Here is a 15271-nt window from a genome sequence, read left to right as displayed (position 1 = left end):
CGCACAGGAGTAATTCTTGACCATTCCTCTTTACAGAACTGTTTCAGTTCAGCAATATTCTTGGGATGTCTGGTGTAAATCGCTTTCTTGAGGTCATGCCACAGCATCTCAATCGTGTTGAGGTCAGGACTCTGACTGGGTCACTCCAGAAGGCGTATTTTCTTCTGTTTAAGCTATTCTGTTTATTTACTTCTATGCTTTGGGTAATTGTCCTGTTGCAACACCCATCTTCTGTTGAGCTTTAGCCTTAAGTTCTCCTGCAAAATGTCTTGATAAACTTGGGAATTCATTTTTCCTTCGATGATAGCAATTCGTCTAGGCCCTAACGCAGCAAAGAAGCCCCAAACCATGATGTCCCAACCACCATACTTCAGAGTTGGGATGAGGTTTTGATGTTGGTGTGCTGTGCCTCTTTTTCTCCACACATAGTGTTGTGTGTTTCTTCCAAACAACTCATCTTTGGTTTCATCTGTCCACAGAATATTTTGCCAGTACTGCTGTGGAACATCCAGGTACTCTTGTGCAAACTGTAAACATGCAGCAATGTTTTTTTGGACAACAGTGGCTTCCTCTGTGGTATCCTCCCATGAAATCCATTCTTGTTTAGTGTTTTACATATCGTAGATTCGCTAACAGGGATGTTAGCATATGCCAGAGACTTTTGTAAGTCTTTAGCTGACGCTCTAGGATTCTTCTTCACCTCATTGAACAGTCTGCGCTGTGCTCTTGCAGTCATCTTTACAGGACGGTCACTTCGAGGGAGAGTAACAGCAGTGTTGAAAGAACTTTCTCCATTTATAGACAATTTGTCTTACCGTGGACTGATGAACAGCAAGGCTTTTGGAGATACTTTTATAACCCTTTACAGCTTTATGCAAGTCAACAATTCTTAATCGTAGGGCTTCTGAGAGCTCTTTTGTGTGAGGCATTATTCACATCAGGCAATTCTTCTTGTGAAAAGCAAACCCAGAACTGGTGTGTGTTTTTATAGGTCAGGGCAGCGGTAACCAACACCTCCAATCTCATCTCATAGATTGGACTCCAGTTGGCTGACACCTCGCTCCAATTAGCTCTTGGAGATGTCATTAGCCTAGGGGTTCACATACTTTTTCCACCTGCACTGTAAATGTTTACATGGTGTGCTCAATAAAAACATGGTAACATTTAATTCTTTGTGTGTTAATAGTTTAAACACACTGTGATTGTCTATTGTTGTGACTTAGATGAAGATCAGATCACATTTTATGACCAATTTGTGCAGAAATCCATATAATTCCAAAAGGGTTCACCTACTTTCTTCCAACTGTACAGTATTTGCAATACATAACAGTTTTTTATTTATTCTTACACACTAATATTAATAATGCTAATATAAAAAATCCAATGAAAATGCCATCCACCACAGCACTAAATACTCACTGTTTACGGTACCTGCTAGTGCATTAATATTATTCAATCCCACTGTGGCTCCAGCCAATCCCTGTAGAGTGCCGAGAGAGGTCAAAGAATTCATGGCAGCTCCAGCAGATGAATTAGTTGATCCAGCCACTAGAATTACAAATCAAAATGTTTAAATTAATAGGGTCCTGCAAATAATCAAAAAGACAAACCTACAGGCACAGATTGTTGAAAACCTTAGAAATGCAAATGGGAATGGCATAGCATCAATTCTCTTATATTCTAAGAATAGGTGAAAATGAAAAGTGATACTTTACTAGATAAAACCTCAATTTTTTACTGGGGTTTACTTCACATTTATATATAACAAGCTTTCAGGTGAATTGTTATTGCTATAAAGGAAATGTGTCACTGTTACTGCTCATGTTGTATGGGTTTATAGGTAAAGTTGACCCAGGAAAAATCTGATTGCCTCTCGGGGGATCAGGAAGGATTTTTTTCCCCTGCTGTAGTAAATTGGAGCATGCTCTGCTGGGGTTTTTCACCTTCCTCTGGGTCAACTGTGGGTATAGAATTGGGTATATGGGATTGTACGCTATTTTTTATTTTTATGGTTGAACTAGATGGACTTGTGTCTTTTTTCAACCTGACTAACTATATAACTATGTAACTATTATGTATGAACCTAAATGTAAAGATAGTCTGCGCTGTGGTTGCAGCCAAAACATTTTTGTTCACATTTTGGATAGATGGGTGTTCTGACCGACACCTTGGCTGTTTTTTTTGTGGGGAGCTGCTATTCTAAATGACAGCTTCTCTCTTTCAGTGGTTGTAAAGGGCACTTACAGTGGCTTGTGCATATGGCCATAACTATATTCGTTTAGTAATATCATCACATCTCTGGCCCTTGTAAATAAATCTAAGGTTAGCCCTGGAGAACTGTCATGTGTGGCATGAGCAGGTGTATCATTTTTTTTCCTATGCCGATTGGCGGTGTGCTTTATAATGATTGACGGTGGATCTGCAGTGCTGGAATTTTGATCTATTTTTATAAATGGGGGAACCTTTAACCTAGATTTTTAGGGCAACGTGGGTTTTTTTGTTTTGCTCAAGGTGTTTTCCCCAGGGTTCACCTTTAAAAAGTGTACCAGATGTTTTTTAAACATGTATAGCTAAAGGGACATATAGAAGAAAAGCTGTTAATTAAATTTTCCTCCAATTTCTTTTACTTTGTAAATAATGCATATGGGGGTCTGATATGAATTGTATGCTTTATTTACAAACTAAAGGAAGCTTAGAGGGAAACTGCAACTGAACTTTTTCTTTGTGAATGCCGCTTTTGCTATGCTACTTTGTTTACATGGTAGAGATGCACTACTTCACATACAGGATTAGGGGATCCCCCCAAACTGTTTTTTTAACAGTAGTATTGGATTCTAATGTTGTACTTTAAATTCACTGCTCCCTTCGAAATTGTTGTTTTTCTTTTGCATTGGTTCATGTCCCCTGGGGCGGTGTCAAGCCCCTATGCACTTTTTTTTCCCGATTCCACTCCCATTGACTTTAATGGGGTTTAAATTTGTAATATGAACTTTGTTCAGCTGAACCTCCATGAGTTGAACCCAGGTGTGTTTGGCTCGTCCCTAGTGTTAACCTTGGTCAGTTTATTGTTTTACTGTAAGTGGCCTCTTGGGGAAATGTCAATTTACTTCTGGTTCTAAAGAAACACAAATAAGTGAGGGGAATTCACTTCTTAGACAGTTGTCATCAGCAGGGGTGTCCCCAATGGAAGATTTACCCCTGCCTCCTGTCCTGGTCCCATCTCCAAAATTTGGGATTTCTCATTACTTTCTATTTTGATGACAATGTTCACCAGGATAAATCTACCTGGTGGTGGAACCCAAACAACAATAAAAACATGACAGGGGCTCTGGCTCTTACCTACTCTCTGTTTAAAAAAAAAACAATTGGCTGTACATACAGTACATTTTAAAGACTGGTTTAGTTGCTTCTTTTCTCACCTTGCTTTTTGTATATATTTGCCACATGGTTTGAACAACAATTAGACAAATGGACTGAGACAGATCTTTAAGCACCTTCTCTTTGTGATTATATCCCATAAATGTGACACAGCTACACAAAAGTACACTGGAGCAAAAAAATGTTTGATAAAGGCAGTTGGAGACTCGTGTACTCCATTCTGTTTAGTTAGATCACTATGCAGAACAGGGGAAGCTAACACTGTTAGCAAAACATCCTGTGCATAATTTAATGTAATAAGTCCAAATCTCTTTGCTGTGTTGGAGACGTATTCCCTGTAGTAGGTTTCCTTGGTTTCCAGACAAAAGCTGTTCCGCATTAAAAAAGGTAAAGATCCATAATGTATTATTTTCAGCTTTACAGCCTTGAATGTGTTAACCAGGCAACTGGCAGACGTACTAATCTGGGCCAAGATTCATTGTACAAAACACATTGTACAAGGAATCATACCCGCAAAACATTTGAACAAACTGAAATGAGAATGTGTGAAAGAGAGGTGCTAGCACAGCAGAAAAATGTAATATCATAATAAAGCATGGCTCCCTTCTGACAACGTGAAACCAGAGGTTCCGTTCACAGAGAATATGAAGCTAAAGCTAGGCACTTGTTTCATCTTCCAGTTTTTATCATTGTCTTGCCCTTCAAGTACCATAAAAGGCAGACTTTAATAGAGCTACCTCTATCTACTCGGAAAGCAGATTTTCCCTTGCTCCTGGGTCTTCTTATAGCATCGTAACAACTTTTTCTTTTCTTTTTTCTTTTTTTTTACATTTCAAACTGTTAACTAAAATATTAAGGAAAAAGTGTCTGTTCACTTTTTTACCATATCTTTTCTTGTTATGGGTTGGAAAGTATTTAATGTATTGATTTGTTAATAATAATCTGTATATAAATACTCATCCCTCAGTTAACTCCTAGAAATAATGGTCTTCTTACCAGAATACAATTGAACTGTTTAGTTAATATATATATATATATATATATATATATATATATATATATATATATATGAACAATGGCTAATACAGTGATATTTTCTTTCAGAGAGAAACATTTTAAAATGTTGTGTGGTGGATTTATTGATCTTAGATCCCCAGGTTTAGTTTTAGAGTATAATGCAGCTGGCTTGCCTGCTTCTTGAAGTTGTAAACACACACTCACTTTACTAATATCTACTGTGGGTAGTTTTTTTTATAATTCTCCAGATACAAAAAGCCAGGGCACCAAACCTTATGGTGCTTTTTGCTGCATTTACTGAGTGGATATTCTGCATTGCATGCATGCAGTGGGTGTAACACATTAGGTCTGCAATCTACTGCTCCTTGCTCCAGTGTAGATACAGTATACTATTCTGTGACAGTTCACTTGATGACACTAATGACAACCCCAAATATTTTGTAAAACGCACAGGAAAATGCAAAAATATCAATATTTTAGGAAAAAATATATCTGTAATATATCTCTAACAAGTAGGACCCTCTGATTTCTTCTGTATTGAATTGAATTGTAACTGTATTGTTTTCCCTAACATTGTAAAGCGCTGTGCAAACTGTTGCACTATATAAATCCTGTATAATAATCATAATAACCAACCCACTATTAAATAGATGGGATAATGAATTAGGCAAAAATATTTTATCTCACAACAGTATTTTTAGTTTCTCTGTAAAACAATAGACTTTCTAAAAAAAAAAAGTAAATGACACTTAGGCCTCATACACACGATGGTTTTCCTCGACAAAATCCATCAAGAAAAATGCTGGCAGAGCATTTTTGCCAAGGAAAACTGTTGTGTGTATGTTTCTCGTTGGGAGTCTCAATTTCCTTGTCGTGTTTCTCATCGGGCTGGTTTACGACGAGAAACACGTTCGTGTGTATGCTTAGAAACCCGTGCATGCTCAGAATAAAGTATGAGACGGGAGCGCACCTTTGGTAAAAGTAGTTTTCGGAATGGAGATGGCACATTCGTCACGCTGTAACAGACTGAAAAGTGCGAATCGTCTCTCACCAAACTTTTACTAACACGCAGTAACATGAGATTAGCAAAAGCAGCCCCAAGGGTGGCGCCAGTGGAATCAAACTTCCCCTTTATAGTGCCGATGTACGTGTTGTACGTCACCGCATTTGAGAACGACGAGATTTTGTCTTGACAGTGTGTATGCAAGGAAAGCTTGACAAGATTCTCGTCAAGCCTGACAAGAACCTCGTCGAGGAAAACAATGTTTCTTTTACGAAAAAGAGAAATCAGAGTATGCAGATGTAAGCTATGAATAAGCACTAAAGTTTGGTGTGAAACGCATCAGTTGTTTACGCCGTCTGCTGTGGCATGCTTTTTGTGTGTTTTTTAATTTTAAAATAAAAGCAATTTATTTTTGGAGTGTGGCTGTCTAGAAAGTTTTTCCTTCATTTTGCAACGTTTCTTTTATGACGACATTCTCGGTCGTGTGTACAAGGCCTAAAAGGAAAACCCCAGCCAGAAAGTAGCTTACAGTGTTACTAAAGTAAAAAAAATCTTATTAAAATAAAAAACATGTTATACTTACCTGCTCTGTTCAGTGGTTTTGCACAGAGTGGCCTGATCCTCCTTTTCTGGGGGAGATCTTGGCTCCTCCTCTTCTTATTGGGACTATCATAGCCAGCCGCTGGCTAAGGGTAGAGCGCAGTATGCGTGCTCCTGACCTGTGTGCCTATGGAGCTGCACTCCATAGACTTGCACAGCGGCACTAAGGCCTGCCCCCCGCGTTCTCTTCACTGCATCTGATTGATAGCAGTAAAGAGGAAAAGAGGGGAGAATAGAGGCAGCTGCAAACAGCGCTGATCTCTTCTCCCCTCTCTTCCTCTTCATAGAGGGGAAGGTGGGCACAGAGAAACTGAAAGTGTTTTTTTACCTTAATGCAAACAATGCATTAAGATAAAAAATGTTTTTAGGTTTAGTAACACTTTAAAGCATAACACAAAAACACTTTTGCATCAGTTTTCCCTTTTAATCTAGAGATTTCCCCCACTGTACTTTTTTCTGCCACTAGAAGTCCCCAGTTCCCTGGCCAGCATCATTTAACTTATTCTGGTCCATCCAGCATGTGACTGGACAGCAAAACAGAGATAGCGCAGTGATGAGCTCATCACTCTCCATTACTCTTGATCGGCTCTTTGCTTCCTTTCACACTCCAGCCCTGCTGTAAAGGGACTACATGCAAGAGGTTGATACAAATTCTAATTCAGATACTCACACTGCTTGCATTTAAAAGATAGATTTGATGATGTATTAATGATTACAGAGGTGCCTTAATTTGTTTCCTTTAAATCTACCTAGCGTTCAATTTTGTTTCTACTGAGTTGTGCAGCTGGAAGTCCTTTACAGATTCTCAGCAATGCTATATTGAGTGATGTCACCAGGGACCATTTATAGAATTGAAATTCTGGTAACTTGTTAGGAACATCAACTTAATTACTCAGTGAAATATATTACACCTCCAGCTACAATCTGGAGCATAGGTACACTGTGCATAATCACTCTTTGTCATCACCTGGTTGATAAGTTACTATTTTTAAATGACTAAGTGATTTCTTACATACTCTTTGCCACATACAGTATGCTGTTGGATTCTCTTTAACAAACTGTGCCAAATGTTGTCAAAGAAGTGTCAAACATATTTGTACTCATCTGTCGACTGAATATAGTTACTGTGGTATTACCCTAGGCTGGATTAACACCAGCGCACTGCAATTTTGGTGCAGTGTGATTGTATGCACGTTTCACATGTGGTTTTAGGCGCACTCCCATTGACTTCTATTAGACCGTGCAATTTCATGAAAGTGCATCGAAGTCCTGAATGCTGCATCTTTGATGTGCTTTCAGAGAATGCACAGTCTAATAAAAGTCAATGGAAGCACACTAAAAACTGTGTGTAAAAGGCATATACAATCTCGCTGAACCAAAACCGCAGTGCACTGATGTGAACCCAGCCTAAGGCCACCAAGACATAAGTTAGAGGAACAGATCCCGGTCCAGCTGACAAGCCACTGCATGGATAGTATCGCAGTAAACAAAATGCAGAGTGTGAAAAAGGTAAGAAAATTGCATACAAAAGCAAGAATTTGTGCATGTCAGTATTTGCAAAAATTTCAGAGATACAAATTCTAACAAAAAAGCAATATCTCATAATTGTGGAAGAATGAATAATTTTCCAAAATAGTTCAGGACCAGAATTACCATAGTAAAACAATTAGAAAAACCCAGAGAAAAAAAGTATTTACTGGTGTTCTGTAGCATGGACCTGAGAGCACATAGGGGTTGATTTACAAATAGCAAATTGACTGCGTACGTTGCACTCTGCAAGTGCTCCAGAGCTTAGTAAATGAGGTAAAGCTGCACTTTGCAAAGACTACCCAATCACAGTGAAAGTCAGCAGAGTTTCTGCTCATTTACTAAGCTCTGGAGCAACTTCTCCCACAGCGTGCAACTGCACTTTACAAAATGTACAGTCTATTTGCTTTTAGTAAATCAACCCCATAAAGTCACACATAATATACAGAAGTAACAAATAGAGACTTTTGTCAAATTTAGTTAAAGTTTTCTTGGACATAATAATGTGAAATTAAAGAAAATGCTGACGTTTATTTACCACCTTCGCCTGTTAAAACCATACCCACTAATACAATGTGGTATTAAAACTGGTGCACACTGAGGGGGTTATTTACGAAAGGCAAAGGCACTGCAAGTGCACTTTTAAGTACAGTCGCTGTAGATGGGGGAGGTTAAAATCAGGGGCAATCAAATGGTTAACTGTGTGCCTAACCACTGTTTATGTGAATTGTGTGAAATGCTTTTACTAGGAGAAGAGATGGCATTTATTTATTCCCTGCTTTGCAGGGACGCAAACTCCATCTCTTCCCCCCTATCAGAATGATGATCTGCCTTGTTTACATAGTCAGATCCCAGTTCTGTCTCTCTGCTGATGATCAGTGGGTGAGGAAGGACATTGAGTACCCACCCCCGGCAGATGGGCTTGAACTGTCTGCTTTCTACCCGGAAATGCGGGATCACTTATATATACATGACCCTGGCAGACAGCTGTAGCAATACAACTGCTATAGGGTGGACGACAAGCAGTTAACGACCTACAACTCATAGAAAGAAGTGATGGGAGGATAACGGAAATTACTAAAATAAAATAGGAATATTTTGCTTAATATTTTATATAATAAACAGTAAAGCATCTGGGAAAAACAATTGCCTCGCAGTTTATGGGAATTTTGACTACTGCACCATTCATTCTCATATGCAAATACTATGTATTGCACTATTTTATTTTATTTTGTCACGTGCACCATAGGGCAGATTACTATAAACTTGTCAGGTTGTGTTGAAATGTCCATGTGTGCTAGACATAGCAATAGGAGGCACTAGAACTGTGTTTTGAGAGTGACCTCTGTACTGGAGACTTCAGACTGAACAGAAATAAAATGCACATGAACAGCAAACTTTGTGCTATAACATCTATAAATTATGTAACAGAGATCTTCCTAACTAAGGCCTTGTACACACGACCGAACATGTCCGCTGAAACTGGTCCGCGGACCAGTTTCCGCGGACATGTCCGACCGTGTGTAGGGCCTAGCAGACAGGTTTCCAGCGGACAAAAGTTTCTTAGCATGCTAAGAAACTTGTCCGCTGGAACCATGTCCGTCGGACATGTCCGATGGTTAGTACGACTCATCGGACATGTCCGCTGGTTATGACGTATAACCAGCGGCCCGAAATCCCGCGCATGCGTCGAATTGATTCGACGCATGCGTGGAAGCATTGAACTCGCGTGTTAGAGAACGTCGGTGTCTTATACGTCACCGCGTTCTCTGTCCGCAGGGATTTTGGTCTGATGGTGTGTACACACATCAGACCAAAAGCTCCCAGGAGACATGTCCGATGAAAAAGACCGTTTTCATCGGACATGTCTGCTCGTGTGTACAAGGCCTTAATGTGGAAACTTCATATAGCACAATGTACCCCCCCCCCAAAAAACAAAACAAAAAAAACTAGTAACTTTGTGATACATTAAAGAGGGAGTTCACCCATTAATCTATTTTTTCAAACTATCCCCTTAGATTAATGCTCGTTTTGTCTAGGGGAATCGGCTAGTTGTTTTAAAATATGAGCTGTACTTACCGTTTTCGAGATGCATCTTCTCCGTCGCTTCCGGGTATGGGTCTTCGGGAGCGGGCGTTCCTTCTTGATTGACAGTCTTCCGAGAGACTTCCGACGGTCGCATCCATCGCGTCACTAGTAGCCGAAAGAAGCCGAACGTCGGTGCGGCTCTATACTGCGCCTGCACACCGACGTTCGGCTTCTTTAGGAAAATCGTGACGCGATGGATGCGACCGTCGGAAGCCTCTCGGAAGACTGTCAATCAAAAAAGGAACGCCCAGTCCCGCAGCCCATACCCGGAAGCGACAGAGAGGATGCATCTCGTAAACCGTAAGTACAGCTCATATTTTAAAACAACTAGCCGATTCCCCTAGACAAAACGAGCATCCATCTAAGGGGAAAAAGTATATTGTACGGGTGAACCTCCGCTTTAATGAATTTGGTTAGAAAAAAAAACATATTTTTGTCACACAAATGGCAGGGACATCAATATTATCATTCCACTAGAATAAGAAGCATGAAATACTGGATGGGAGAAATAAAGAACTAATCTACTGTGAGGCATTCAATAAAGAAAACCCATTTATTCCTATGCTGGAACAGATGTGGATGTTGTCTACTGCTGAGCAACCTACATATGTCAGTATAGTCAAAGAGGCTTCTGGGCTGTGTACTAGTGAACTGTAATGACAATGCAACAGCGGCTTATCTCTGCATGTCTTTATTTGATATTTATTGTGTTTCCTGTCCCACTGACAGTCTCCAATTGGACAAAGGCTGAACTTTTAAATTGCATTTCTTCAGTAGCTCCCAAGATACTAGCTAACACGTAAATAACCATATTGAAATTTGCCTACTATGAAATGCTTAGCCTCCTAGCATATTTCAATAAAACCACAGTAGGCCTTGCTTGTGTTCTATGTTTGTTTTCTTTTTATAAAGCATGGTCACAAAGGATAGCAGTGTTTATTCATGGTGATTTACCAATGTCTCTGTTAATAATGCTAGCGCAATAAAAAAGTAATGAAATATTTGTTTTTTTTATGGTTTGTCATAAAGGACAACATTATAATGTGACCATTAATTTAATGTTATTTATCATGTACTGTATTGCATCCGTAGAAATGTGCCTGTATGTAAATTTGATGCAGGGCTGTAAAAGAAATGTCCAGACATAATTAATGTCAGCAGCCCTGGCCATTGAAGAAAAGATTATATACAGTTCATATTTGGTTGTGAGTAGCATAAAAACAGTGGTGGTATCAGTTATATACAGGCTAATATGGGCTCCAATTAATCATTTTGCTTGCCCTGTAACCCACTGCTATCAATATGTTCCTCTTTCCCAGAAAGGCACTCAAACATAGCCAGCCTTTGGGCTAGGTGGCAGCTGTGTGATGACCTCTGACAAAGATACGTTCAGATGAAAATCTCAGCAAAGTTCAGTATTTTACCTTTGGTAAATCAGCCTCAGTGAACTGTTTGCATATTTCTGTTTACAGTAAAACCTTGGTTTGCCAGCATAATTCGTTCCAGAAAAATGCTTGTAATCCAAAGCACTTGTATATCACAGGGTATAAAAGAGAAGAGAGGCACCTCTAAGTGTAGAAATAAGTTGCTAAATGAGGTACCTTCATTAAATGTAACCATATTTCTACACTTAGAGGCTCCTCTCTTCTTTTTTATACTCAGTTGTGACATGACGCTACTCTTATATCAAGACATCGCTTGTATATCAAGGCAAAATGTATTAAAACATTTTGCTTGTCTTGCAAAATGCTCTCAAACCAAGTTGCTCATCTGTACATTGAAGTGTACTAAATATTGATACTTATATTGTATACTGTATACTATTGTATACTTGTATTGTATACTTATATATGTATATTGATAATATATTTTGTGAAGCTTCTCAACTCCTTTACTACTGTATATAAGCTTAAACCAATTAGTTCTTGTGTTTCTTTATTAGCTTAAACCAATTAAAGCTCATCTTCAGCAAATTGGCAGCCCCCCACTTATGCCCTCTAACTATCTAAATGCCCATTTTACTTATCTGAAGCCACAGTCATGTTACTTCCTAGGGTCCTTTGGGTGTTTTGCCTGCATGACACCACCTATTACTGGAGGGGGCACTTCCAGTGACCAGGGCATCTCTTATAGGCTTCAAAGACAGGGGAACTTATGGAGGCAGTAAGGGGACCAGTGCCCAAGAACATGACAAGCAGGGAAAAATGCCTGGTCCCCAGGGCCGGAAATTAGCTTAGCTCATAAAGCAATGATGATGAACCTTGGCACCCCAGATGTTTTGGAGCAACATTTCCCATAATGCTCAACTGCACTACAGAGTGCATAAGCATCATGGGAAATGTTGTGCCAAAACATCTGAGATGCCAAGGTTCGCCATCACTGTCATAGAGGAAACTGTGACTTTGATCTATTACGCAGCAGAATGGCTTAGGAGTTTGGAATTAAGACTGAGGAGTAAGGAAATGAATGTACAAGGCACTATTTCAATTACATTTTTGCCTGGAGCAGGGCTTTAAATGTGTGGATTAATTTTGTAAAGACGCAGATATTATGCAGGTGCCCAAATCATTTAAGAGTGAGAGTCATTTATGATAAAGGACATGCAACTGCTGCAAAAGTTGAATTATGAGATTGTAAAACGTGATTTTTTTTACTAAGACAGAGGTTTGCTCTAAATGCATAAAAAGTAACTGTTTAAAAAAAACAAGCTATTGTTTAACATACCTATTTTTCTGCCAGTAGAAAGCATTAAAAATTCCCATGATAGTACTTAACTACCGTATCTATCTTGCTATAACGCCCCCCGGACTTGAAGGAAAATTCCTGGAAAAAACAAAAATACTTACAGTTTGGATGCCCCTCGTCGATGTCTTGCCCATCGTCCATCGCGTCCATCGGCGGCCTCGTCAGGTCCGGCTCTTCTGCGGCCATTGTGGTGTTCTCCCCGCTCGATCCCCGCTTCCCGCGCTGTGTTTGAACCACTCTGCCGACATATACACTTGGGCAGTACACTCGGGTATAGTCGGTACAGGACGCACAGGACGTGACCGCGAGAGGAGCCTGCCCGACTATACCCGAGTGTACTGCGCAGGTAAATGTTGGCACAGTGGTTCAAACACAGCGCGGGAAGCGGGTATCGGCGTATATCGCGCACCCACGATTTTGCCCTGATTTTCAGGGCAAAAAAGTGAGTGGTATACGCCGATAAATACGGTACTTCAGCCCCAGAAGATTTTTCCCCCTTCCTAAACAGAGTGCTTTTTACAATCTGGCACTGCGTCCCTTTAACTGACAATTTCACGGTCATGCAATGCTGTACCCAAACAAAATGTGTGTCCTTTTTTCCCACAAATAGAGATTTATTTTGATGGCATTGGAACACTTCTGCATTTTTTTTTGTGCTATAAACAAAAAAAAAGCGATAATTTTGGAAAAAAAAATATATTTTTTGCTATAATAAATATCCCCAAACAAGTGTCTTCATCAGTTTAGGCCAATATATATTTTTCTACATATTTTGGGAAAAAAATTGCAATAAGCGTATATTGATTGGTTTGTGCCAAAGTTATAGCATCTACAGACTATGGGAAAGATTTATGACAATTTTTATGGCATTTATTTATTTATGTACTAGTAACGGCAGTGATCTGCAATTTTTAGCAGTACTGTGACATTGCGGCAAACAGATCAGACACTTTTGACACATTTTTGAGACCATTGACATTTATACAGCAATCAGTGTTATAAAAATGCACTGATTACTGTGTAAATATCACTGGTAGGGAAGGGGTTAACACTAGGGGGCAATCAAGGGGTTAAATGCGTGTTCCCCCAGATGTTTTCTAACTGTATGGAGATGTGACTGACTGGGGGATGAGGCATATCGTTGTTCCTACTTAGAAGGGACAAATGATATGTCTTCTCTCCCGTGACAGAACAGGGATTTGTGTTTACACACACAAATCCCTGTGCTCCCGCCCACGATCACGCATGGCTCTTGGCGATTGCGCCCGCTGGCTATGCACATCGGGTCCCCTGCCATGCAGCGGGTGTGCGTGCCTCCACTAGCATGCGTGCGCCCTCCGGCAGCTCTTAAAAGGTACAACATACCCATACAGTGTTTCGCCCAGCAGAGCCATTCTGCCAACCTATATCGACGTCAGTCAGCAAGATGTTAATACTTTAATAAACAAGAAATACAGATAGCAACTCAACAAATGTTTGGAGGTTTATGTGTAAATGTCAGCCTTTTAAACATATCTGACCTAATAATAAACGGGCAATGAGTGCAAGAAAAAGGCTTAAGCAAGAATAAAAATAAATATAAAAATGTGGGAAGAACATGATGAGATTGAAAGAGAAGGAACTAACAAATGTATCACTGGGACAAAATAGGTTAATGGACTAAGTGCTGTAAAAAGCATTGCCTGAGGGTTTCTCTTTCAGACACCAAGAGAAAAAATATTCTCTTATAGCTGGAAGAACAAAAGCCTTCATGTATAAAGTACTGGGTCTTCTGACTCACAAGTCACAACCTTTATGAGTGTGTATGTTTTTGTAATTACATATTTTACTATTCCTGTACATTATGTTTGCTAACAAAAGTTTATTGAATTTATCTGAACTCACTGTGGACACCATCCACTATGGAAGGGAGTTCCACATCTTTCCTTATAACTGAGGTCCTCCAACCCCCTTATTAGCTTTGTTACCCTTCTCTGGACGTTTGCCAAGTCAAGCACATCCTTCCTAAGGATTGGCAACCAAAACTGGACCGCATAATCTAGATTTGCAAAGTGGTAGAATTTAATGCTTACGAATAGTCTTCTGGCCATGCTTGCTGCAGTTTGGCATTGCTGTGACCTACTAGAACCCCCAGATCATTTTACATCTTTAATTCCCCCAGAGGTTCTCCCCCATTGAGTAACTTAGGAGAAGGTGTATTAACTACCTGTCATTTCTGCTCACTGGAGAATCATATATGCCACAAAATGAACTGGAAATGGTGAAAATTACCAATTGCTACAACAAATGTATATACCGTACTGTTTACTATTGTTTTGAAATGATTTTATCATGAATAACGCATTCGGAAATAGAGAAACAATTATTTTCAGTCATATACACACATAAAAAAAAATGTAGCCACTACACTGAAACTTTCAAACATTTATTGGGCCTTTACCTTGGAAAGATGTCCATTTTACATATAAATACATAAGGGGTTCCACACATAGCCCCAGTCTTTACTAAGAACTTCAACTTTTAAACTCCTCTGCACTGGTGAATACCAATGAGTTAAACCACCCATTCTTCCATTTTCTCCCTCCTCCAGCTACTTCTTCTTTAATGTTAAAACAGATTAAATAGATAATTCAGTAAGTAGGAATATTTATTGTAATCACTGTGGTAGGTGGTTGTAGCTGGAAACCCAAATAATTAGGGCATCCCTGGACCCTGGCTTTGCATCCCTACTAGGTCATTCTGAATGGTATTTAAATGCTCTGTACAGTCCTACTAGAGTCCAAACATAAAATGTTCCTCTCAAATCGTCCCTATTGTGTGTATATAATTATAGTAGGGATTTTCTGGGGGACAGTAATTGTTATAAATACAGCATATCTATGTACTTTTGTTAGCAATTAATACTGAATATAA

At 39.4% G+C, this 15271-nt stretch overlaps 1 protein-coding gene across 26 annotated transcripts in view; it reads right to left on the bottom strand.

The window, feature by feature from the left end:
* CELF2 (CUGBP Elav-like family member 2) overlaps nt 1–15271 on the bottom strand; it is a 702444-nt gene that overhangs the window by 18315 nt on the left and 668858 nt on the right. For 20 of the 26 annotated variants that reach the window (XM_040343368.1, XM_040343357.1, XM_040343359.1 and 17 more), the window contains one exon: nt 1420–1548. In XM_040343368.1, coding sequence (XP_040199302.1) covers nt 1420–1548 — 129 coding nt within the window. The remainder of the gene's footprint in view (nt 1–1419; nt 1549–15271) is intronic. The other 6 variants (XM_040343358.1, XM_040343361.1, XM_040343379.1 and 3 more) reach the window with 1 other exon arrangement.

Source organism: Rana temporaria, chromosome 3, assembly GCF_905171775.1.
Source record: "Rana temporaria chromosome 3, aRanTem1.1, whole genome shotgun sequence".
Lineage (NCBI taxonomy): Eukaryota > Metazoa > Chordata > Amphibia > Anura > Ranidae > Rana > Rana temporaria.
This window is presented reverse-complemented; position numbering and strand designations above follow the sequence as displayed.